Source organism: Sebastes umbrosus, chromosome 6 (genome assembly GCF_015220745.1).
Source record: "Sebastes umbrosus isolate fSebUmb1 chromosome 6, fSebUmb1.pri, whole genome shotgun sequence".
NCBI lineage: Eukaryota > Metazoa > Chordata > Actinopteri > Perciformes > Sebastidae > Sebastes > Sebastes umbrosus.
In genome coordinates this window covers 29,364,064-29,389,055 of record NC_051274.1, presented here as the reverse complement: position 1 = coordinate 29,389,055, position 24,992 = coordinate 29,364,064, and the positions used below count along the sequence as shown (strand labels likewise).

The following is a 24,992-nucleotide window of genomic DNA, read 5'->3' as shown; positions in this document are numbered from 1 at the left end:
GGCTGTTATCCAACAGATAACACTCACAGTAATCAGTGACAGTCGGTCTCTGGAGGCCTTCAGGGAGAAACCGTTTCCTCAGAGGAACACAAAGTCAGCCGGGTTATCTGATTGGCTCGAAGTACTTGTTACATCCACGCTGACATATCCCATGATGCACGGCGGGTTGTGCTTCATTGGTTCGTTATCAGACTCGAACGATAACGAAGGTAAGTGCTGTGTTTTTTATGTGCAGAGTTCATTGTTTGGGGATAATGGGTTTCGTGTTGTATCGTGTGATCTCATAATTGTGTGCTTTCTTGTCTGTATATGTAGACCAGCTGTTTCTGTAAACTTCAGTGTGAAGACGAACTCTTCTTTTCCTTTCCAAGTTGATCAAAGCTACATTTGGACATTTTCTATCTTAGTGGATCAGTTTTATTCACTGAACTGAAAACCTGCAGGCGACAACTCATGGACGTATTAACAGAGACCAACTGCAGGACTGCAACAAAGCATTTCATTATATTCGTCTATTACAGTGGTGGAAGAATTGCTCAGACCATGAAACGGCTAGCAGAGTGCTCTCTGATGTTTACCTGTAAAGACAGTAAGCCGGGGAGGGACATGCCACGGATATCGATTGCCAGTTACCGTCGGCATTAGCGCTGAATGTGCCTTTGTCTTTATATTCTCATTATTACTTGATGCTTTGGCAATTTTGTCCTTTTTTCATGAAAAAAAGTAGGGCTGTCAATCGATTAAAATATTTAATCGCACATTTTTTATCTTTTCAAAATACAAATGTAGTGCAAGTGTGGAGCGTTATTTACCCTCCTTCACGACAAGCTAGTATGACATGGTTGGTACCAATAGATTCCTTAAGTTTTCTAGTTTCATATGATACCAGTATCACCACTCTAGCTTTAAAACTGAGCCCAAGTTGCGTTAATGTGTTAAAGAAATTAGTGGCATTAAAACGAATTTAGGTTATTATTGTGTTTACTTTGAAAGCCCTAGTTTAAACGTGACAGAGAGAAATCCGATATGGGATTTAACATCCAGTCTGTTGTTGTTTTCACACCTACAGACTGTAAAAGAAGATGACCAATAGAGAGTGTGACACCTCTTATTTATAAATGTGCTTCAGTTCCCACCAGCTCTCTGAAGATGCTAATAATCTTAGTGTAGCTGTGCGTGGCTATCGGCGCTGATCTTTTTGAACTGGACTATTTTTTGCAATGAGGCTCATTTGCATAGAAAGAGGTCGATTTAGCACCAAATGTCTAATTTACCTCATTTAAATACGTGCAAATATCACAGGAGCACTGAGACGTGTTTGTTTGGCAGCACAGTGAGGGGTGCTTTGAGAATTACACGGTTTCTTTGTGTCTTATTTGTGCAGGTTTTAGGGGCTGCAAACGCAGCGCCGTCCTTTAGTGACTTCGCCCCTCAGTGTGTTTTTCACCAACATGCTGACAGATTGTGTCTCTGTAACAGACTGTCAGCGTTCACATGAGCCTCCTCCACGCTGATCTGCTGTTAACACGCGTTAACCTGTCTGCGTTACCATGGAGACCACTACGCTTTAATTAGAAACACACATTCAATTAGAGCTGGACCGGACCAAAGCAAGGAAGGGAGACAAGAGGTAACAAAGAGGGGAGAGAGGACATGAGGAGAGGAGACAAGAAAAGGAGACAAAGAGAGGAGAGAGGGTATGAGGAGAGGAGACAAAAAAAGGAAACAAGGAGAGGAGAAAGGACATGAGGAGAGGAGACAAGAAGAGGAAACAAAGAGAGGAGAGAGAACATGAGGTGAGGAGACAAGAAGAGGAAACAAGGCCAGGAGTGATGACAAGGAGGGGAGAGAGGACATGAGGAGAGGAGAGAAGAAGAGGACACATTGTGAGGAGAGGAGACAAGGAGGGATGGGGGAAACAAGGAGAGGAGAGAAGACACGAGCAGAGGAGACAAGAAGAGGAGACAAGGAGGGGAAAGGAAACCAGTGGGAACAAGGAGATGAGAGAGAATGCAAGGAGAGGAGACAAGAAGAGGAAATAAGGAGAGGAGAGGGGACACAAGGAGAGGAAATACAGAGATGAGACAAGGAAGGAAGAGGAAACCAGTGGAAACCACCTCCTCCACACTGATCTGTTGTTAACACGCGTTAACCTGTCTGCGTTACCATGGAGACCACTACGCTTTAATTAGAAACACACATTCAATTAGAGCTGGACCGGATTCAACACACACGCACGGACCGACTGCATGTATAAGAATGCGTGTGTGTGTGTGTGTGTGTGTGTGTGTGTGTGTGTGTGTGTGTGTGTGCGTGTGTGCGTGTGTGTGTGTACCTCCAGCTGAAGTGTGTGTTCTTTCTGCAGCCGCTTGATATCGTCCTGATGTTCCAGAGAGTTCTTCTCCATGTTCTCCTGCAGGGACAACAAATAAATAATCAATAAATTAATTAATAACAGATTTATCATCACACTCCGAGCTACCTATATAGATGAATCGATTTTTTTCCCCCACCCCTACTCATAACTAAGCTAGTTCAGCAGCTAACTAGTTCAGAGTGAGACTGACCTCGGACTCCTTCAGGCGTCTCTCAAACCATCCTTTGGTTCCCTCCATGGACTGAACCTGAGCCTGCAGCTCCTCCACCCGCTGCTGGAGACCCTCCAGCGACTTCGTCCGAGCCTCAAAACACACACAGATAGATATATATAATATATAATCAAATAATATAATATAAATAATCATACAGTATATGGACAGTACAAGATGAAACATGAGCAGCTGCTGTTCTGCCCTGATGACATTATGAGAGACACTTCTGCCTCCTGATTACCTTCTCGTCTCTGAGCTGTTGTCGGATCTCCTCCTCAGAGCGATTCTTGTCTTCATGGAGGCCTCGCAGCTCCTTCTCATATCGAGCCCTCACCCCGAGGACCTGAGGAGGAGAGGAGAGGAAACAAGGGGAGGAGATGAGAGGGGAGGAAGAAACAAGGTGAGGAGAGGAGACAAGGAGGGGAGAAGAGAGAGGTTAGATGACTCAAGGAGAGGAGACAAGTAGAGGAAACAATGATAGGAGAGGAGAGGGGAGGAGAGGAAACAAGAAGAAACAAGGAGAGGAAATAAGGAGAGGAAATAAGGAGGAGAGATGCAACAAAAACTGAACAGTTAAATCATTCTTAGACTTAATTCACAAAACCAGATTCCGTTTTATATTTCTACACATATTTAAAACCTGAGAAGAGACACAAAGAAAGAAACACAGAAATGAATCAGCGATAATTAAAATAAGAAAATACATTGATAAAATGACAGAAAACAAAAACTCAAGTAGAGAAAGAGGAAAAGAGGAACAAATATTAAAGAATCCAACAGACAGATGGATGACAGAGTGCAGTCAGTCCGCCCGTCTCACCTCCTTCTCGTGCTGCAGTTTGAGGTCCGACAGCGCCTCCTTGTGGTCGGACTTCTCCTGGTTCAGCTGCATTGCCATGTCATCCAACATGGCCTTCCTCTTCTCTGCTGTCTGCTCACACACACAAACACCACACACACCACACACACACACACACACACACACACACACACACACACACACACACACACACACACACACACACACACACACACACACACACACACACACACACACACACACACACACACACACACACACACACACACACACACACACACACACCCTCGTTATGTTTGTGATGATCATTAGTGCATTTAGAAGCTTAATGGCTTAATGAGTCTTCTTGTACATCACACAAACAAGTGTGTATTCAAAGTGTGTGTTTGTGCGTGCATGCGTGCGTGTGTGTGTGTGTATGTGTGTGTGTGTGTGTGTGTGTGTGTGTACCTTCTTGGCCTCGTCCAGATCTCTCAGCAGTTTCTCCTTCTCTTGTCCTTCTTCTGTTAACTGCTCCAACAACTTCCTGTTGGCGAAACTCGACTCCTGAAGGAAAGACAACAGAGAAATAGAAATAAAGACCCGTAAACGCCTCCACGTTTCCTCGCGTCTTTGTCCCGCTCACTGTGGACACAACTAAGAGACACAAGGAAAAATGTGAGGAAAAAAAAAAATGGAGGAAACACATATTTAGTGAATGAAACAACATGATATTCCTTTTTGGACAGTGAATTGGTATTTACATGTGTGATGTTCTGTCCAAGAAATAGGGACGGACATTTATAGAGCTGCACCAAATGTTTTATTTTACATACAAAGCTTCTATGGAGGTTTTTGAATGAAGATTTGAATGTCTGGCGTCATACTTTATGACGTCATCACCCTATAAAAAATGGAAAAATATGATTTTTTAATACTGTGGGTTATATAAATAAAAAAAGCTGCTAAACCGCCCGTTACTACAGGTAACGGGTACCTCTGTGTGCAGCGAGTGGGAGAGCAGACAGTTTTTTGACCTCTGTGAAAATGTTTTTGAAAGACTAAACGCCAACAAATATGGACTGATCGCTGAATATTTTGTTGGATAAAATCATGTTGTGAATTTTGAAAATGATTTCATCTATCTTTTTCAATAAATTTTGACTTTTGGATTGTTTGGATCACAGAGTCTGAAACAATCCTACGCACTAGTGCTGGGATGATGCACCTATCTCCTGATTCGATACCATCACGATCCTTGGGTGCCGATTCAATGTGTATTGCGATTTTTAAGTATTGTGATTCCATATTACGATTTATTGCTATTTTTTTGCTAGACCATGGGAAAAAGTTAAATCATACACTTCTACGGACTTTTACTTTGGAAAATATCTGTGTGTGCGTTACCTGCAGCTGGGAGTCCAGGTCGTCTCTCTGAGCCAACATACTCTCCTGTTCAACTCGTCTCTGCTGCAGCTCGGACGTCAGCGCCTCCTGCTGCTCACGCAACAGATTCATCTCCTGCGTCTTCACCGTCTGGATCTGCACACGTCAAGTACACTTCATTTATCCTGTGATTCTTTTTTTTAAATGACTACCCATTAGTGCCCAGTCTGGTGATGGAGGGGATTAAAGAGTAAGGCAACGGTGAGTCACAGCAGGAGACGGTAGAAGACAGTAGAAAACAGGAAGTGAATGAAGACAACAATAGATGACAGCAGATTATATCTGATGGATTAGAATCTCATATATCGACAATATAGAGTTCTATATCATAGTCAGAGTTTTCAGTGAAGCAGATGAGATGGAGATGAATGACTCAGAGAACATACACATGGTTATAGTTAAGGTTTCATGTGAGTTTTAGAGAGTTCTTCAGATGTTAGGGTTACTGTTAAGGGACTAGAATCGGCTGCAGCAGCTGTTCGTGAGATCAAAGTTAGCTTAGTTTTAGGCATCACTAAATTAAAACATCTTAAAAACTAGTTCTTAGGTAAAGTTTAGTTGTTACTAAATATTTACAACCAGGTGAAAGGCTGCGTTCACACCTATCAGACGTTGAGCCTTTAGGGCGGGGCTACCTTGTGATTGACAGGTTGCTACCAGGATGTTGTCCGGTCTGGGAGTTGTCTGTGTTTGCTTCTTACAACTTTCACAGTGTGTTTTCAGTTCATCAAAGTTAATTGTAACATTCTGGTCGCCTAAAAATGTCTTATTCAGCGTTCGGTTGTACTCAGCTCCACCCTCTCGGCGGCCAAAAGGCTGAACTCGAGGCTTCAAAACCGTAGTCCACACACCAATGGGTGACGTCACAGTGACTACATCCACTTGTTATTTACAGTCTGTAGTCAAAACCGGTCGTTTGTCAGCTGATCGGCCATGACCGGTGACTGGCCGATCAGTCTCATACAGTATATCTGATTTTTTTTGTCAGTCGAATTCACGCTGGTGTGCCACAGGATGGTTTTACGTTGCATGCACTTCTTCTCTGATATGTTTGAACATATACAATTACATTTTTCATTGAATAAAAGTTACAAAAATGTTTTTGTGTGCTGTCAATTATTGTTTTTAAAAAGAAAAACGGCAAAAAAAAACTGTATCGGCCAAGAAAATCTCTGATGAATACTACTAACTTTTTTAGAGCTTACTACAGACAGACAAAACAAATTCCTTCACTTACATAATGTAAACCTTTTGCACTTCTAATGTCTCAGACATGAGCGACAGAGCCGTCACACTTTCTAGCACTACTAATAGTAAATGACACTGATCACCGCCTCAACCCACACTTCACATTAGTGCCATCTGGTCAAAGATACACAACTTTAAAATAGAGCTTTGTCCCTTCTGCTGTAGCAGCCCTGAGCAAACTGCCTCGTTGTATCGTTCATCTATACAATCTATCTAGAGCTAGAGATGTTTCCTGCCAACCCGATTTACACATTACTTCAGTTCTTGAGTTTTACTGGTGCAACCCGATTTAGTAAATCTCTAGTATGAAACTAATTATTGAGGACTTACAAAGAGCTGGTGCAACCCAGTCCTGATCACAAACTTTAAATATTCTGTTACTAGTATAAGGAGCAGCCGAAGTTAGCGTGCCAAGCCAGTTTTACAGTTGTTAATCTTGTAAAGTGCCTAGCTTTGTATTAATATAATGTTCTATGCAAAGTCATGGGCACCTACAGAAAAGCGTTCTAGATAGTCTGAGATATAATTACCTGTTCAAGAGCACACAGATTAGTCCTCAGAGCACTGCTCTCCTGTAAGACGGAGGTACAGGTCCATACTGAGTAAGGTGTTCTAGATAGTTCTGTTCAGGATCACATCTATAGTGTAGTAAAGACCTGGGGCCAGTTTACGGTGGCAGGGTTAGTCCATAGAACACTGTATTAGGGTTAAACTTCTAGATGATGTTCTCCAGGTTTATTACCTGTTCTAGAGCAGCTAGGTTAGTACTCAAGAGATGATGTGGTGTTACGGTTCTATGGAATGTTCTCCAGGTTTATTACCTGTTCTAGACCAGCAAGGTTAGTTCTCAGAGATGAAGTGGCGTTACGGTTCTATGGAATGTTCTCTAGGTTTATTACCTGTTCTAGAGCAGCTAGGTTTGTCCTCAGAGCATCGTTCTCCTGCAGGATGTTGTCCACCTGCTCCTGACTGACTGCACTCTGACTGGCTACCTGCAGTACCGACGCACCACAGGCAGGGGGCAGCGGAGCGAACAGGAAACAAAGAACCCAAAAGAAACCAGCAAAGAGAACCGGAAAAAAAAGTACCAATTAAGTAAGCAAGAAAAACAAAGGAAGGACAGGAAATACATAAACCAAAAGAACAAAAACAGACACGAAGAAGAAAGAACAGAGGAGGAGGAGAAGAGAAGAAGAAAGTCAGACACACGGAGAGAGCAGCAGGTAGAAGAACACCAGGTTATTCCACTGCCAGAGTGATACTGGAAAACATGTTAAAGTTCTGTTCCTCCGTTCAAGTCATTCATTTTACTTTGTTCCTGGTGAATATGAATCAATGTCTCATGACTGAATCACTTTGGCAGGGAAACATCTTCACAGAAAAGTGAAAGAACAGAGCAGAAGTCTCATTCCTCCCTTCAACCCTTACCTTGTTTCCTCATCTTCTCCCTCCCTCCCTCCCTCCTCAGCCCTCTGTCTTGTTTTGGAAATATACATTTAATTGAGTGTGAATGAAAAACAGGTTTTACTTCACACTTGTTTCCCAATATTGATCAGTATGGAGCCAATAATAGTAGCTTTATTGGTTGCAAATGTGTGAGGAGGACACTCCCAAAAAACTTGGTATTTCTGCTTGGTTTTGCAGAGTAAGAATTGAGAACAAAAAAAATCAGAATTATTTTGGTTTGATGAAAATGACAAGTTGGACTGAGTGGCAAAGTCTGGGCTGGTTTTATTTCTAAAGCTCGGAAAGGAAACAAACTATCTGAACAGTTCTGAACCTGAATGGTTTGGTAGCGTCATGCTTTTGACCGCTTTTTTTTTTTTCTCTCTCCACCGTGGCTCCAGTCTCAAACAAAGTGAAACATGACACAGCGTGCGTATGCGTCATTGTGCATGCGGAACTGTGGGAAAGCATTGAAGAGGAATCGATAGACACGGAGGCATGAGATGCCAAGAAATTGGAAAAATGGCGGATGGCCTGACGATTTTATCCGCCGCTGTCAACAATTTTTCTGTGGGAACATCAGACAGTCAGTTACTTCCATTTAGGTCAGATGTTACCTGCCACCCTTCAAACTATCACTACTTCTTTTAACTCACACTTCCTGTTTCCTGATCGAGTGTATGTGTGTGTGTGTTCAAATATGCACCCCCAAAATCGACTTAAGCGTGTGTGTGTGTGTGTGTGTGTGTGTGTGTGTTACCTGGTCTTTCAGGGCGTGCAGGGCCAGTTCATGTTCTTTCTCTTTGCTCTGCAGCTGCTCTCTCATCTCAGCCGTCATCTAAAACCAACACACAAACAGAGGTCAGCCACACTATTCTGACGTACTTGTACTTTAATTGCATATTTCCATTTCATGCTACTTTACAATTCTACTCTACACAACAATTATCTGATAACGTAAGTAAGAGTTTGAATGCAGCACTTTTACTTGCAACAGAGTATTTATTTCTACACTGTGGTATTGTTACTTTTACTGCAGTAAAGGATCAGAGTACTTCTTGGCTGTGTGTCACTGAGGTCTGACCTGATTGGCTGCCATGACGTCTGACTGTAGTTTCTGGATGCGGATGTTGGTGGCCTTCAGCTCCTCTTCTTTCCTCTGGTTGATCTCATCGATCTTTGTCCTGCAGACACACAAACATTAAACAACAACATGTCAACATCTGATGTACACAACACACAGCAAGAGCCACGGGCTGTCAATACTGTGGTAATAGTACACATAGTAGGTAACAGTAGCTGTAAGGAGCACTAGAGGCAGTAGTAGTAGTGGTATTAGCTGTAGTACCAGTAGTAGTAGTAGCATTAGTAGTGTACTGTAGTAGTAACAGCAGTAGGAGTAGCAGCAGCCGTACAAGTAACAATGGTAGTATCAGTAGTGGTAGTAGCATAAGTAGTAGTAGTACTAGTTACAGTGACAGTAGTAGTAGTTGTATTAACAGTAGTAGTTAGTAACAGTAGCTGTAGTAGTACAGTAACAGTAGTATTATCAACAGTAATAGTAGTATTAATAACAGTAGCAGTAGTAGTATTAACAGTAGTAGTAGTAGTATTATCTGACCTTCTGTCGTTGTACAGTAACAGTAGTATTAGTAACAGTTGTAGTAGTAGTATTAGTAACAGTTGTAGTAGTAGTAGTATCTGACCTGCTGTCATTGTACAGTAACAGTAGCAGTAGTAGTATTAACGGTAGTAGTAGTATCTGACCCGCTGTCATTGTAAAAAACAGTAGTAGCAACAGTGGTAACAGTAGTAGTAGTACTAGTAGTAGTATCTGACCTGCTGTCGTTGTACAGAGCCTCCTTCTCTCCCTGCAGACGCTGAAAACTACAAAACAGAAACACAAACTTCTTCAATGGTTGATGACGTCACGGTGACTACGTCCACTTCTTATATACAGTTTATGTTCATAACAAAAGCAGGTTGATTATCAATAAACGTTATAGTGTCTCACCTCTCCTGTTTCTTCTTTAACTTGTCAGACAGCTGGAGGACAGACAGACAGACAGACAGACAGACAGACAGACAGACAGGAAATCAGAATTAAAAGTTGGATCTAATCTTCCTTAAAAGAAATCTCTGACATTCTGATAAACAGTCAATATAGAGAGCTCCAGGAATGAGTCCTAAAACCCAGAAATGAGTCAGCATTTCTTCACTTCCTGTTCCCTCGTCTGGAAGTCAATGGGTTTTTAGTTAGATGCCTGAAATAAGGTCCTTGGTTAACACAAGCCGAAGAGATTTTAATGTTTTATTCTACGATACAAAATACGTCAGTAAATATCCCACTTGATCATTTTGAAGCCTTTTCTTAAAAAAGGCGGTCACTAACATGTGGCTTACGTGACGTCATGCCATCGTGGTGTAGTTCATTTTTAGCCTAACATTTGGGTTTTACTTCTGGTGAAGTATGGAAAATCCCATTGGCTTTTTGTCAAGGGAATCAGGACGTCATCCCTACAGCTCTCTATAGACTCACTGGGCTTTTTATGGTATGTGTTGTTAATGCTTCTTAAGAAGTATGAGCAAGGTTTTTTTTTCAAAATAAAATAATTTCAGCAGCTCAATAAGTCAATAAATCGTATAACAGAAATATATGATGTGAGGCTTCATGTTGTCTGGTAACATTTACCTTTGTTATCTCTTCCTGCAGTTTGGTGATTTCAGCCTGTTTGGACGCCTGAAGACAGACAGGAGACACATGTTTGAGTCAACAGTTTATACACATTTACATCTGATGTTAAGCTAAAAGGTTTATTTCAGGCCTTTCTCAGTACACCGAGTTTGAACTTGTGTTTTTTGGGAGTCCAAATTTGACACAAACGGGACGATGCAGTAAGCTCAGTTTGCAGCAACGTGCTACTCGGCGTCTGATTGTGGGTCATTTAACGTTTATATATATATCTATTAATGTTTATGGCAGTGTGGTGAGATGCTGCACATGTAAAGCAGCTCTGTTGCACAACGTTAAACTGTCCATAAAAACACAAAGCTTCACTTTATCTTCAGACAAACCGATGTTGGCTGCAACAAATATTACATTTACACTCTAAAGTTTATCTTCCAAACGTTTTAAACTCCACTAAAGATCACACTGTTTGTTGTCATCGTTGGATGACGACCATGGACGCTGACTCAAAGGAGATAATCTTCATGTCTGCATTATTCTGATGAATCCACCACATATTCAAAAACAATCTTAAAGCCCCCCCCCCCTCCAATGAAAATCAAGTTTTAAAAGTTGTGTTCATATGGTGTTTTTAATATGCCACATGTAGTATAATCGACCTCCAAATCAGTATTCAAATGTTTCTGGTTTTGTTTTTAATTTAAGTATGTAATAAAGTATAAATCCCAAAATAGCCTATTAAATAAGAGACCTTCGAAATATTTCCCACCGAAGTTTCGACGCCCAAAATATGATATTCCTGACAGCCCTAGTGTCACTGTGTGTGTGTGTGTGTGTGTGTGTGTGTGTGTGTGTGTGAGTACCTCCAGGTTGTGGACCTGCTCCCTCAGCAGCCTCTTCTCCTCCTGCTCGGTGTTCAGTGCCATCTCCAGCTCTGGTCCAAAGCAGTGAGTTATTGGACAGAGAGCAGCCGACCAGCCTAGCGCTGCCTGCTTAGCTACAATCTTCTCTACGCTCTTCTCTGACAGGCCTAAAGGGGGCGCCGCACACAGCAGGGGGGCAGTCTGTTAGGCCAGACACACACTACACGCTACACTTCCTCTGGAGGAGTTTCACTAAATCTTTTTTTAGTTTTTAAATCTGGCTGAGCAGCAAAGTCAAACATCAACTGAGACACGTTCACTGACGGCGCGTTCATCTGAACTCTGCAGCTTTTTCGATCAAATATTACAACAAACAACCGCAGCGAGACGCCTGAAAATGTCCGTAAATTCACTTCATTTGTAAGTTACCATGATGAACACCCTTTATATCAACATGGAACCAAACAAACATGGATGTGTGATGTTAAAGTCATAATCAAACACTAAATTAAGACATCATTTGCTTCACAAAACTTTGAAACCCTGAGAGGCAAGTGAGGAAAACAAATTCTAGTGATCCATTTTCTAAGTCTGATCTAAATACTGTAGTTTTTTCTTTTTAAGATCAGATGAACAAAAAGGATTTGCCAGGATAATCTTCAGTCGTTCATGAACATTGTCTAATAAAACAGTCTAAAACTGGCACAATATACATCTAAATCTGATCAAAGAAGAAGTTTATGAATCTGAGCTTTCAGCACTAAACAGTACTTACAGAACAGTAATGTTTGGTGCTTCACACAGATTTCAGTCAAACAGTACTATGCAGAAATATGTCATTTACTTCTAGAAATCTGGTGTGCTGTGACATTTTAATTTCGACAACCCTAATTTAATGAGATTTTGATCATTCAAACCACCAACTCTGTCGGTCATACAGCTGCAGCTCAACCCTCCCATTTGACCCGAACACATGCCAGTTAACACATTCATGACCTCCTTCATCTATCAAGTACAACACTGCAGTTGTATTTGGGTAACAGCTGGAAAAGTAATCAAATTAACGGGCTATAAATTTGTTTTGGCTTTGCAGCTTTGCCAGAAAATGCCTGGGGGCCAGGGTTTCTCATTAACCTTTCAGTGAGTTGTTGTTCACTCGGTCAGCTTGTAGTGTGTGTCTGCCCTGAGCCAGCTAGCTGCTCGACGCTTTAATAAAGCCAGGCTGCGACTCCACCGTTCATTCTCAAATAAAAGCCAGCAGCAACAAAACATGCCATAAAAACAGTGAGAGGTGGACTTGTACTGTGACTTTGACAGATTTACTGCTGGTAAAAGACTAGAATTTAAAAAGGGCCACACTGATGGTTTCACATGTTTTTATCATTATTATCATTATTAGAATAACACCAGACTGAACCTTTAAGTTCAACGAGATTTCTCTCTTAACCAAACAACAGCTGGGATAATTATCAGTATGATTTAGATATTGATTTTTATATGAATGATTTAAACGATGCTGAAAACACACTGAGGGGTGAATTCACCAAGAATGGATTGCGGCCGCTGATAACTCCATGAAACTCATCACTTGCATCCGCCATCTGCCCCCGTCTCAAGATCCGATTCACTAAAGATGTTACACTAATGATATTACAGTGCAAATACGCCCAAGTCTTGCAGTTGAATGCAATTTGCACTTTTTGGCTGGACGGCAGAGGGCCAACCCTACAAAAACAAAAGTCTGTCACTGAGTGATGAAGTTACACGATTGGTTGGCCGAGTGTTGGAGTTTCCTCATTGGTCGTTGGTCTTTCAAAATGAAAAGACGGGAACAGTCCATTATGTAAATGAGCCCGTCCAGCGCCAGTTGAGTCAAAGAGTATGGAAGCAAGAACATTTTACTGGCGTCCGGTAGTCGCTTTCAGTCCAAAATGGCGGAAGGGTAGCTCTGCTGCTGGGCGCTGATGTTGCAATGGAACGAACAACATACAGTATGTTCTTTTGAGTGGAGCAGCGCAACCCCCTAGTGTCCTTGCCGGACCTGGTGGACATGTACTGCTGGATTTAACAATATAGAAATGACCACTGACTATTTGTGTAACAGTTTAGCCACAAATTCACAGACTGACCGAACACGGTCCAGATGTATACGCGGTTTGGCCTGAGTCTCGTTTTGCGTCTGACTTCAGTTATCTATGTAGTAAAGTATAAATGTTGTCTTTGTAGGCAGAACAATGGAGAGAGAGAAAAAGAGATGTGAACTCCGGATCCTGACAGACGAGGTTCAGAGGCATTCCTCAGAACTTCAGAAAGGAATTTAATAAATGTGAGAGAGAAACCCGATATGGGATTTAATATCCAGTCTGTCAGCGCTGTTGGTGTTTTCAAACGCACACCTACAGACATGTTCTTTGTCTTAGTCACTCACATTGTATGATGAAATGAGTTTGTATGACGCTGAGACACAGCTCAGTTAGGGGTGTATTGAGATTTACACGGTTTCTTTTTGTTTTATTTGAGCAGGTCCTTTTGTGAATTCGTCCCTCAGTGTGTTCCTTTAAAGTCAGTGTTTGTCTAGAGAAATCATCTCACTGTGACCTCATAGAAGAGATCTCCTGAATTTTGTGAAATTCAAATGCTTCACTGGTCTCAGAGTTGACTACCAACTGTGAAGTGTTTCATGATTACTGGTTAAATCAACAGAACTCAAAACACTATTTTAAAGCAAATAAAGGCATTTTTTTATTCTCTGACTTTTTTATTTTCAAGAGTTTAATAAATCTACGTTTATTTTCATCAGACCAAAGACTTATTATAGATCACATGAGAGGACAGGAGTTCATGTTTGTGTCTAATAATAATAATAATAACTGTAAACTCACCATGTAGCTGTTTCTCTGTGTGTTCCAGCTGAGCCTCCGTCTGCAAACAGGGAGAGAAAACACGTTTAAAATACACACAGTTTATAGAAATGATCGATTCTGGGTGTTAATAACGGAGAGTCCCCTTAACATAATAAATATGTAAAGGATTAGATTATGTTTTTTTTTAGGAATAAAAAATAGGAATGATTGATGCCAAAAAATAAGATCGGGTTGTAAAAAAACCTTCAAAACCTTGAATATTCCTTTAAGAGACACTGTCTGTCAATCACCTGTTCCAGTCTCTCATTGGTTCCTTCTGCTGCCGGCTCATCCCCTCTCCCTGTGACATCAGAGACTCCGTTGGCGCCGGCCGACCCGTCGATCTCTGTGGTGGCGCTCTGGTTGCTCTTGTCGTAGCGCTCCTGGAGGGCTGCAGGAGAAATCACACCATCACTTTATCTATCTATCTATTTATTTATTTATTTATTTAAATATGTATTCATCTATTTTTTTTATTTGTCTATTTAATTATCTATTTATTTATTGATCTATTTCATTATTTATTTATTTATTTATCTATATATTTATCAATTTAATTATCTATACATTTATTTATTAGACTATTATTTCTATATTACCTATTTATTAAGTTAACTATCATGTTGTTACTCTGACAAAGAAAATCACTGAATCCTCACATTTAAGAACACCTTTAAGACCTGTTTCGACTGGTTTTGTTTATTTTTATTAATCCTGAAGAGCTTTGAGACTCAAGAGAAGAGCTTAAAGATAAATGTTTCCTGACTTTCCTCAAGCTGCTGCTGTCTGAGACTCATCATCACATCTGTCCCCTGCTGTTCATCCGAGGTGAGTTCACCTGCCCACGTAGCAGCGATAACAACACACCTTTCATTTTCTTCTGGAGGGTGGAGTTTTCGGCCTGGAGGCGGAGCAGCTCTCCATCTACAGGACTGGAGGTGGGATTGGGTGGAGGGCTGGATGCAGATGCTGCTCCTCCTTCCTTCAGACCCTGGTTCTCCTGCTCCAGCTGCTCGATCTGCGTACACAGCTGGAAACAAACAGTAATGGTATTCACATTTGAGCATATTTTTTATGCTAAATGCAGTAGCTGTGAGGGTTTATGGACAATATTTGTCATTGTTTTGTGTTAATTGATTTCCAATAATAAATATAAACATATATTTGCATAAAGCAGCATATTTGTCCACTCCCATGTTGATAAGAGTATTACATACTTGACAAATCTCCCTTTAAGGTACATTTTGAACAGATCAAAAGTGTGCGATTATATATATTTTTATATATATATATATATAATGTCAGTTATTTTTTCTTTAAGGTTTTTATTTAGCTTCACTTTACTAACAATATTTTTCACTGCTTATTTTCGTTTTAGTTTACTATAATAACCGTGGTCTGAAGGAACTGTTTGGCTTCTATTTTAATCGATCCAGCTATCTACACAGACCGCCAACTCCCCTAACTAAAGTGAATGATTGTTGAGGTCTGAGCGCCGCCAAAACGTGTGTGACCTACACTTTCCACTGCCCCTGAACAGATCCTGTGTGACACTGAAGCTGCTAACGTCTTGCTCACTCTACGTCTCCTGTGTCGACACAGTGTCAGTTAAATGAAAGTAATATATTCTGTATGTCACTAGTAAGAGTAATGATCTGCGTTACCTTGGAGAGTTCAGTCATCAGCGTGCTGTTCTGTAGTCTGAAATCTTCCTCCTGACTGTGGAGTTTCCCCTGAAGCATCTCATTCTCACTCAGCAACGCTTCCACCTCCTGCATCAAAACACAGCAACAATAGTACACTAATAGTTCATAATAGATACTTAAAGTTTGTATTCTAAAAATAAACTTCCTTATTGTTTTTGCACAAAAACTAAATTAATGCTGCAGCAGTCTGTGTGCATGTGGACCAAAATAAAAGAACTAACAAGAAAAGATTTGAAAAATAAACTACAGTAACTAAAAAAAAAGATCAGGTATTCATCATATAAATATAACAATGTTAAAAATACTGAAACTAGACTCACAGGTTTAAAGAAAAATTAAAAAATAATCTAGATAAAACGTCTCTACGAATATAAATTAACGGAAAAGAAAATTATATTAACAACCAACTCACCTGAGCTTTCTTGCTCTTATTCAACGACTGAAGAGACGGGAAATAAAAATAAAAAATCATTAATATGAGCAAAGTTAAATCTGCTCTCTGAAATAACTTCCTTTATTATTAGAATATAAAACATTCTGACATTAAACCTCCAAATTCAGGTGAAACAAATCAGTTTTTGTTCAGAAAATATTCATCATTTCTAATAATAAAGTATTCGTTACCTTCTGCGCTTTGACAAAATCTCTTTCCAGAACCACATTCTTCTGACGGACGGCGTTCAGCTCTGAAACATAACAAACATCATTATAAACTATTGGGAGCACATTATTCCTCAATAATTCATCAGTAACAGTTTAATAAATACTCTTGTCTTTTGTAGGCAGCTGGTTGTTTTCACAGCAAGTCAGGTGTTCCACTCGTAAATTATATAAAACACGAGTCAATTATTTATTTCATGAATAAAACAAACTGACGCCGTCACTGAACGTCTCTCATTATTCAACACATGGCCAAACTAAATTCAATGATTTAATATACACATCTGTATTTTACGGTATTTTACAATCGCTCAGCTCAGTTTTCAACGTGAAAAACTCAAAGAGCCAAAGTGACTCATTAAATACTACTAATAATACTCAGCATATTTGCACAAGTTTCAGATCCTTCAAATCAATGCATCATGTGAACATTTCTCCATGACTTCATTGCGACACAGTTAGTAACCACTTCTCTCCACCACTGCAACTAACTTCTTTCCTTTTGGACTGTAAACGCTGTAATTCTGTTACTGCAGTATAGTGTGGGTAATATGTGGTTTATGCTTTTATGCTTTCCAAGATTATATAACGACATTAACTTACTGTAATGTTTGGTCTCTAATAAAAACACAAACTTCATGGTCATTATAGAACAATAGAAACAATCATCATTTTGCCTCGTATGCACGTCACACTCTAGACTACATTATGTAGTATATTTAGATTAATACACTGTATTCAGTGAATAAAATTGTTTTCAAAAGTAATTTGTACCCAACATCATTTTAAATACTTATTTCTGTTTAAGATGCACATTTCTTCTAGTTGTTTTATTTTTCTATAACTTAGAGCAAAACTGAACCAAAGCCATCGTAAAACACTTGATAAAACAACTTGATCTCGAAGAGAATACCTTGTTAAAGTAAGATTAAAAACTGCTTTGTTGACACCAGCAGATAAACTGATGTCAGGCTGTGATATAGTCATTTATAATACATAAAACATCATCATCATCATCATCATCATCATCATCAGTAAACAATAGAAAGTTCAGAGAGGTTGTTTTACCAGCCGAGTTCTTCCTGAGATCATCAGACAACTGGTAGTTTTGAGTTCGGAGCTCCAACAGCTGAGCCTACACACACACACATTATATACATTATATTATATCATCATCACCTCATGTGTATGCATCCTGCTTTTGTTCTGCTCTTAAAACTACATCTATAATTTATAGGAACAATGTGTAGCATCTGGCGGTAATAGCGTTTACGTTGCAGATTACGACATCTCCCGTGTGCCAAGCGTGTTGGATTGCTACATTGGCCGATGTGAAAACGCGAATGCTCCTCTCTAGAGCCAGTTGTTGTAAGAGCAGAGTGCGTAAAGTAAGAAATGTTAACAGTGTTTGGTTTGTCCGTTCTGGGCTACTGTAGAAACGTGGAGGTGTAACACGGGAGCTGGCTCTGTGAAGAGGACCCACAGGGCCTATGTAGATATAAACAGCTCATTCTAAAGTAACAAAAACACAACAATTCTTATTTTCAGGTGTTTATACACTAAAGAAAACATAGTTATTAATATTATAATCCATTTCTGCCAATAGATCCCCCTAAATGTTACAAACTGGACTTGGACTCGTTTGTCCAAAATAAAACATAAAGAAAGCTCAAGGAAATGTGGTGTGAACGGAGTCGAACAAACAGCTCAGTGTGTTTCACTACATGTCAGAGAGAAAAACAAACGACAGATAAGAAACAAACTATGTTGTTTTGGGAACGAACATTATGTCACTTTTCACCACAATTGTTTTATCCAGAGATAAAGAAGCACCTCAACTTTGTAAACTGGCCTAACTGGATGTTGGGAATGCATGTTAAACGAGAGAACAATAACTCACAATAACCAAGGCCAAAGATTTAATCAGTACGACACATCTCATCCACTGGACCAGGTGTTCCCACTCTTTACCTTGAACCAACTACAAGGTAATTACTGACAGAAATGACTATGCAAGTTATTGCAGAAATGGTCTAAAATCAGCTAAAAGGTTATATAATTCTTCAGCTTTTTTACAGGATGACACTGTTTCCTGCCGGCACGGTAACAAATGAGAACCTCTGCGCGAGTCTTCTTATTTTTGTCACTTTAGCCTTTATTGCCTTTATATATACACAAATAAAATACAAATATAACAACAAAACTGCAAAGAGGAGGATACAGTTTACAATTAATGATGCAGTGTAAAGTACTAGGTCTTTATCTCTATACCTAATCCATTTTCCTCATTTTCTGTTAAAGCTTCAGTAGGCAGAAATCCTTTAGCATCAGGCGAAAAATGTAAGAATAAAGCTTGTGAGTGCTCGCCCTGTGTAATTAAGATAAGATAAAATAAGATAAGATAAAACTTTATCGGTCCTGAGGGTTGTGGAGCAGTTCCAATACAAAGTAGGAAAGAGGGCGAATAGGTTGAGTTGCCGTAATGTGGGGCATATAAGCTCAGTGGGTGAAGGTCTCCCTCAGTTAAATAAAAGTCAATAAAATTATTGGTTAACACAAGCTGTGATGTCGTGTGATCAAAACCACACAACCATGCAGTCATAGATTTGGGTGGAGCAATCTCCAAACAGGAAGCACCCTGTGTGACGACCACCCAAAGGTCAATGACATTTAGTTTAGACAAACTTAATGTTAAGGGTATAAATTTCTTATAACGAAACAATCCTGCTAGTTTTGAATCAGGATATGTTTATGATGTGTTTGTTCATCAAACCATATTATAATATGGTGTAAATATGCTCTATATTTGTTATTTCAATCAAATTTTCCATTGTCCCACTTTAGGAAATATGGTTTCAAAAAGTGGGACAGCATGAATTGTGCAATAATAACGGTTATTTATAGGCTTTTAGTCTTCTAATGCATTATTTTACATATTTAAGGTGAAGTGCAAACTATATTCAATAACTTAGGGTGGCTGCATCGCTGCCGGTTCTGCAGGTTATTGTTTTTATGCCAATCATTACAGGTTATTCAATCATTACCCATAATGCAGTGTGTGGCAATGGTTTTATGCAGGTTCAGGTTTGATGTTTTGCCTCAAGGTTTGATGTATTGGCTTCAAATAGGCCCTCTGCCTGTTACAGTTGTATGTGTTCCCCGTAGCCTATAATGATACGAAAATATTTTAACAGTTTAACATTTTAACTTTGCAGTTCACAGCAGATTCATTAACTTTTAGCTGTGCATTTAATTATGCTTTCTTTGCATAACAGATATGATATTATAGGCTATTTAATGTCTTTCTAATATGTCTAAATGCTTCAAAGCTATTGTAGTCTATTGTTTGTTTGATGGTGTAACATCCACATCTATAATTATCTATAATTTGAGGTTTTGTAACAGCAATAACATTGTAAGTGGTAAAATTACTGAACATGGGATGGAACATTTAGCCTTGAGTGTTTCCTACATTAATTAAGTTGATTTAAGTCTTATAACAGACGTTTCAGTGTCCCACATTTCGGACATGACTGTCCCACATTAGGAAATAAAGATTTGTCTGAAACAACTTGGCACCAACAGTATTAATATGTCTACCAATTCTTTTATGAGTGTGATATCTCTATTTTCTTTTTCTTTTTGGTTTGATTAAGACACATCCTGGAGAGTTTGGATTTAATGTATTGGTTTTATATCACAATATATTCCAGAAATCTGAAATGCATAAAATGTCCCACATTAGGCTAATTCACCCTATAACAAATTAACAATAAAGAGTATCAATAAGGTGCAAAAACTAAGTGGTAGCACCCAAAAAGATGTCAACAGATGTAAGTAGACACCTTCACTCGTTTACTTGCATGTTTTACTATGAAAAGCAGAACAACCTACAGTCTCAATAATGACCATATAGTTGAGCTACCTATAGTGTGCATCTAAAACCTTCTGTATGTAAACACCATCACTGTCTGCAGTTAGCATGCTAACAGGTGTCAGGTGTGACTCTGCTGTCCTCTGGTCCATGTTTACCTGTAAGTAGGACTACATGTACTTGAGTAAAGTACTTCTACTCCTCCACCACATCTCAGAGGTAAATATTGTACTTTTTAACTCCACTACATTTGTCTGACAGCTTTAGTTACTTTCTTTTTTTTTTTTTTACTTTAACTTGTAACAGAGTATTTTCACAGTGTGATATTAGTAGTTTTACTGTAACAGAGTACTTTCACAGTGTGGTAATAGTACTTTTACTGAAACAGAGTATGTTTACAGTGTGGTATTAGTACTTTAACTTGTAGTGGAGTATTTCCACAGTGTGGTATTAGTACTTTAACTTGTAGTGGAGTATTTTCACAGTGTGGTATTAGTACTTTAACTTGTAGTGGAGTATTTCCACAGTGTGGTATTAGTACTTTAACTTGTAGTGGAGTATTTCCACAGTGTGGTAATAGTACTTTAACTTGTAGTGGAGTATTTCCACAGTGTGGTATTAGTACTTTAACTTGTAGTGGAGTATGTTTACAGTGTGGTAATAGTACTTTAACTTGTAGTGGAGTATGTTTACAGTGTGGTATTAGTACTTTTACTGTTACAGAGTATTTTCACAGTGTGGTATTAGTACTTTAACTTGTAGTGGAGTATGTTTACAGTGTGGTATTAGTACTTTAACTTGTAGTGGAGTATTTCCACAGTGTGGTAATAGTACTTTAACTTGTAGTGGAGTATTTCCACAGTGTGGTATTAGTACTTTAACTTGTAGTGGAGTATGTTTACAGTGTGGTAATAGTACTTTAACTTGTAGTGGAGTATGTTTACAGTGTGGTATTAGTACTTTTACTGTTACAGAGTATTTTCACAGTGTGGTATTAGTACTTTAACTTGTAGTGGAGTATGTTTACAGTGTGGTATTAGTACTTTAACTTGTAGTGGAGTATTTCCACAGTGTGGTATTAGTACTTTAACTTGTAGTGGAGTATGTTTACAGTGTGGTAATAGTACTTTAACTTGTAGTGGAGTATTTCCACAGTGTGGTATTAGTACTTTAACTTGTAGTGGAGTATTTTCACAGTGTGTTATTAGTACTTTAACTTGTAGTGGAGTATTTCCACAGTGTGGTATTAGTACTTTAACTTGTAGTGGAGTATGTTTACAGTGTGGTAATAGTACTTTAACTTGTAGTGGAGTATGTTTACAGTGTGGTATTAGTACTTTAACTTGTAGTGGAGTATGTTTACAGTGTGGTAATAGTACTTTAACTTGTAGTGGAGTATGTTTACAGTGTGGTATTAGTACTTTTACTGTTACAGAGTATTTTCACAGTGTGGTATTAGTACTTTAACTTGTAGTGGAGTATGTTTACAGTGTGGTATTAGTACTTTTACTGTTACAGAGTATTTTCACAGTGTGGTATTAGTACTTTAACTTGTAGTGGAGTATGTTTACAGTGTGGTAATAGTACTTTAACTTGTAGTGGAGTATGTTTACAGTGTGGTATTAGTACTTTTACTGTTACAGAGTATTTCCACAGTGTGGTATTAGTACTTTAACTTGTAGTGGAGTATGTTTACAGTGTGGTATTAGTACTTTTACTGTTACAGAGTATTTCCACAGTGTGGTATTAGTACTTTAACTTGTAGTGGAGTATGTTTACAGTGTGGTAATAGTACTTTTACTGCAGTAAAGGTAAAGTAACAGTACTTCTTCTCCCACTGCCCCCTGCTTCATGTGTACACACTGTGCATGTGCTTTTATCATATTTATATCACATAACTTTGCATTAAACGACAGCCAACACTGAGCTGAGCAGATAAACAACAACACCTCTGTGTGTGTGTGTCTGTGTGTGTGTCTGTCTGTGTGTGTGTCTGTGTGTTAGCTCGTGACTGTCCCGAGGATGCTAACATGATAGAGGAGGAGGCTAAGCTAAGCTAAGCTAAGCTAACTGAGCTAACTGAGCTAACTGAGCTAGCATCCTGTCCTGAGCTGTCAATTAAAGATGCGTCCATCAGTTAATGATCAATCGGATCGATACCTCCGCTCAGACTGACCTGACATTATTAGATCATTAACGGTGACAGCAGCCGAGCTGAACACCGGACACCGTTAACTACTGACGGCTAACGGTTAGCATGAGCGAGCTAGCGTCCCTGTCAGTGATGCTGCAGCAGCCTGACAGGTGTCTGTTCTGACAGCTAACTACCTGCAGACCTCAGACAAACACCTGCAGCAGTATTGTTTTCGCGTATCTTACCTGCATCCGATGGAACTCCTCCTCTGACAGAGCCTGCGACATGGCCATGTTTACCTGAGCTGAGCTGCTAGCTAGCAGGCTAACTGAGCTAGCGGAGGAGGAGAGCAGAGCAGAGAGGAGAGGAGGCGGACAGACCTCTCACTCTGACACCGTTTCTGTTTCCCGGAACTAACAATCTACTACTACTGCGAAAATACTCTGTTACAGTAAAAGTACTAATACCACACTGTGAACATACTCTGTTACAGTAAAAGTACTAATACCACACTATGTAAATACTCTGTTTCAATAAAAATACTAATACCACATTGTAAACATACTCTGTTACAGTAAAAGTACTAATACCACACTGTAAAATACTATGTTACAGTAAAAGTATTAATACCACACTGTAAACATACTCTGTAACAGTAAAAGTACTAATACCACACTATGTAAATACTCTGTTTCAATAAAAATACTAATACCACATTGTAAACATACTCTGTAACAGTAAAAGTACTAATACCACACTATGTAAATACTCTGTTACAGTAAAAGTACTAATACAACAGAATAAAAATACTCTGTTACAGTAAAAGTACTAATACAACAGAATAAAAATACTCTGTTACAGTAAAAGTACTAATACAACAGAATAAAAATACTCTGTTACAGTAAAAGTACTAATACAACAGAATAAAAATACTCTGTTACAGTAAAAGTACTAATACCACACTGTAAAATACTATGTTACAGTAAAAGTACTAATACCACACTGTAAAATACTCTGTTACAGTAAAAGTATTAATACCACACTGTAAACATACTCTGTAACAGTAAAAGTACTAATACCACACTATGTAAATACTCTGTTACAGTAAAAGTACTAATACAACAGAATAAAAATACTCTGTTACAGTAAAAGTACTAATACCACACTGTAAAATACTATGTTACAGTAAAAGTACTAATACCACACTGTAAAATACTATGTTACAGTAAAAGTACTAATACCACACTGTAAAATACTCTGTTACAGTAAAAGTACTAATACCACACTATGTAAATACTCTGTTTCAATAAAAGTACTAATACCACACTATGTAAATACTCTGTTTCAATAAAAATACTAATACCACACTGTGAAAATACTGTGTTACGGTAAAAGTACTAATACCTCACTGTAAAATACTCTGTTTCAGTACAAGTACTAATACCTCACTATGTAAATACTCTGTTTCAATAAAAGTACTAATACAACAGAATAAAAATACTCTGTTACAATAAAAGTGCTAATACCACACTGTTAAATACTCTGTTACAGTACAAGTACTAATACCACACTATGTAAATACTCTGTTTCAATAAAAGTACTAATACCACACTGTGAAAATACTCTGTTACAGTAAAAGTACTAATACCACACTGTGAGAATACTCTTTTACAGTAAAAGTACTAATACCACACTGTGAGAATACTCTTTTACAATAAAAGTACTAATACCCCACTGTGAGATACACTAAATGTGTTTCTGCTCAGGCACTCACACAGCTGCAGTTCATCTTCTCACCACTGGAGGTCGATGTTGTCTTGTTAGTGAAACTGAGACTGATGGAGTCGACTGCAGTCACCTCCAGTTCTACTGCAGTAAAAGTACTGATTTATACTGGTAGTACGACATATTCACATCCTGTGCTGCAGTAAAAGTATGTCAGTATAATCAGTAAAATGTAGTAAAGACTGTGCCTGTTCTACTATTATGTATTCTATATAGATTCTATCTTACCCAGAGCCCAAAGTGACACGTTCACAATGTTTGTTTAGTACAAACCTGAACATTTTATTATGTATTGCTTTATTATAGAGGATGGGAGCTAGGGCTGAGCTTTAATCTCCCATAATCAGACACTTAATGACACATAAAGCACAATAATTGACACTGACACTCAGACCTCAGCTCAAGTCTCCAAAACCCCAAAAAACATTTTTCTGCTTTGCATCCAATTTGCAATTCAACATTGCTTCACACTGCACACGGTTCTCCACATAAGACACAGGAATCTGACATAAAGTCACTTGTTTGTTCAAAACTGCCATTCAAAATGAGTCATCCATGGACTGATTGGCTGATACACGCCTCACCTGGCTGAACACCTAACTGCTTGATTGTCGGCTCATCAATCAGGATGGAAGCACTATAAAAAGACCACAGGTGAGCCTCTGCACGCACGCACACACGCACATACTGTATGAATGGATATATTAAATAAGTGAAAGCAATCTGCATGTTGGTGTGAACGAGTTCATGTGTGACGGCCTCTGTACAGTGTTTGCCAAATGGGCGGTGTGTGTGTGTGTGTGTGTGTGTGTGTGTGTGTCAGTTGGTTTCACAGATCATCAGGAGCT

At 39.0% G+C, this 24,992-nt stretch overlaps 1 protein-coding gene across 4 annotated transcripts in view; it reads right to left on the bottom strand.

Moving 5' to 3' along the window:
* The window catches only part of gripap1 (GRIP1 associated protein 1), a 39,978-nt gene extending 17,219 nt beyond the window's left edge, over positions 1-22,759 (bottom strand). The window contains exons 1-22 of one of the 4 annotated variants that reach the window (XM_037772658.1): positions 22,605-22,759; positions 17,420-17,486; positions 16,316-16,377; positions 16,104-16,130; positions 15,650-15,757; positions 14,853-15,015; positions 14,237-14,376; positions 13,965-14,004; positions 11,083-11,249; positions 10,223-10,270; positions 9,545-9,576; positions 9,370-9,417; positions 8,615-8,714; positions 8,291-8,368; positions 6,984-7,076; positions 6,615-6,656; positions 4,798-4,932; positions 3,862-3,957; positions 3,412-3,522; positions 2,833-2,934; positions 2,568-2,681; positions 2,336-2,413 (exon numbers count right to left, since the gene is read on the bottom strand). In XM_037772658.1, the coding sequence (XP_037628586.1) occupies positions 2,336-2,413; positions 2,568-2,681; positions 2,833-2,934; positions 3,412-3,522; positions 3,862-3,957; positions 4,798-4,932; positions 6,615-6,656; positions 6,984-7,076; positions 8,291-8,368; positions 8,615-8,714; positions 9,370-9,417; positions 9,545-9,576; positions 10,223-10,270; positions 11,083-11,249; positions 13,965-14,004; positions 14,237-14,376; positions 14,853-15,015; positions 15,650-15,757; positions 16,104-16,130; positions 16,316-16,377; positions 17,420-17,486; positions 22,605-22,652 (1,899 nt within the window). In that variant the 5' untranslated portion in view covers positions 22,653-22,759. The remainder of the gene's footprint in view (positions 1-2,335; positions 2,414-2,567; positions 2,682-2,832; positions 2,935-3,411; positions 3,523-3,861; positions 3,958-4,797; positions 4,933-6,614; positions 6,657-6,983; positions 7,077-8,290; positions 8,369-8,614; positions 8,715-9,369; positions 9,418-9,544; positions 9,577-10,222; positions 10,271-11,082; positions 11,250-13,964; positions 14,005-14,236; positions 14,377-14,852; positions 15,016-15,649; positions 15,758-16,103; positions 16,131-16,315; positions 16,378-17,419; positions 17,487-22,604) is intronic. The other 3 variants (XM_037772661.1, XM_037772660.1, XM_037772662.1) reach the window with 3 other exon arrangements.
* Between the last annotated feature and the right edge of the window lie 2,233 nt (positions 22,760-24,992).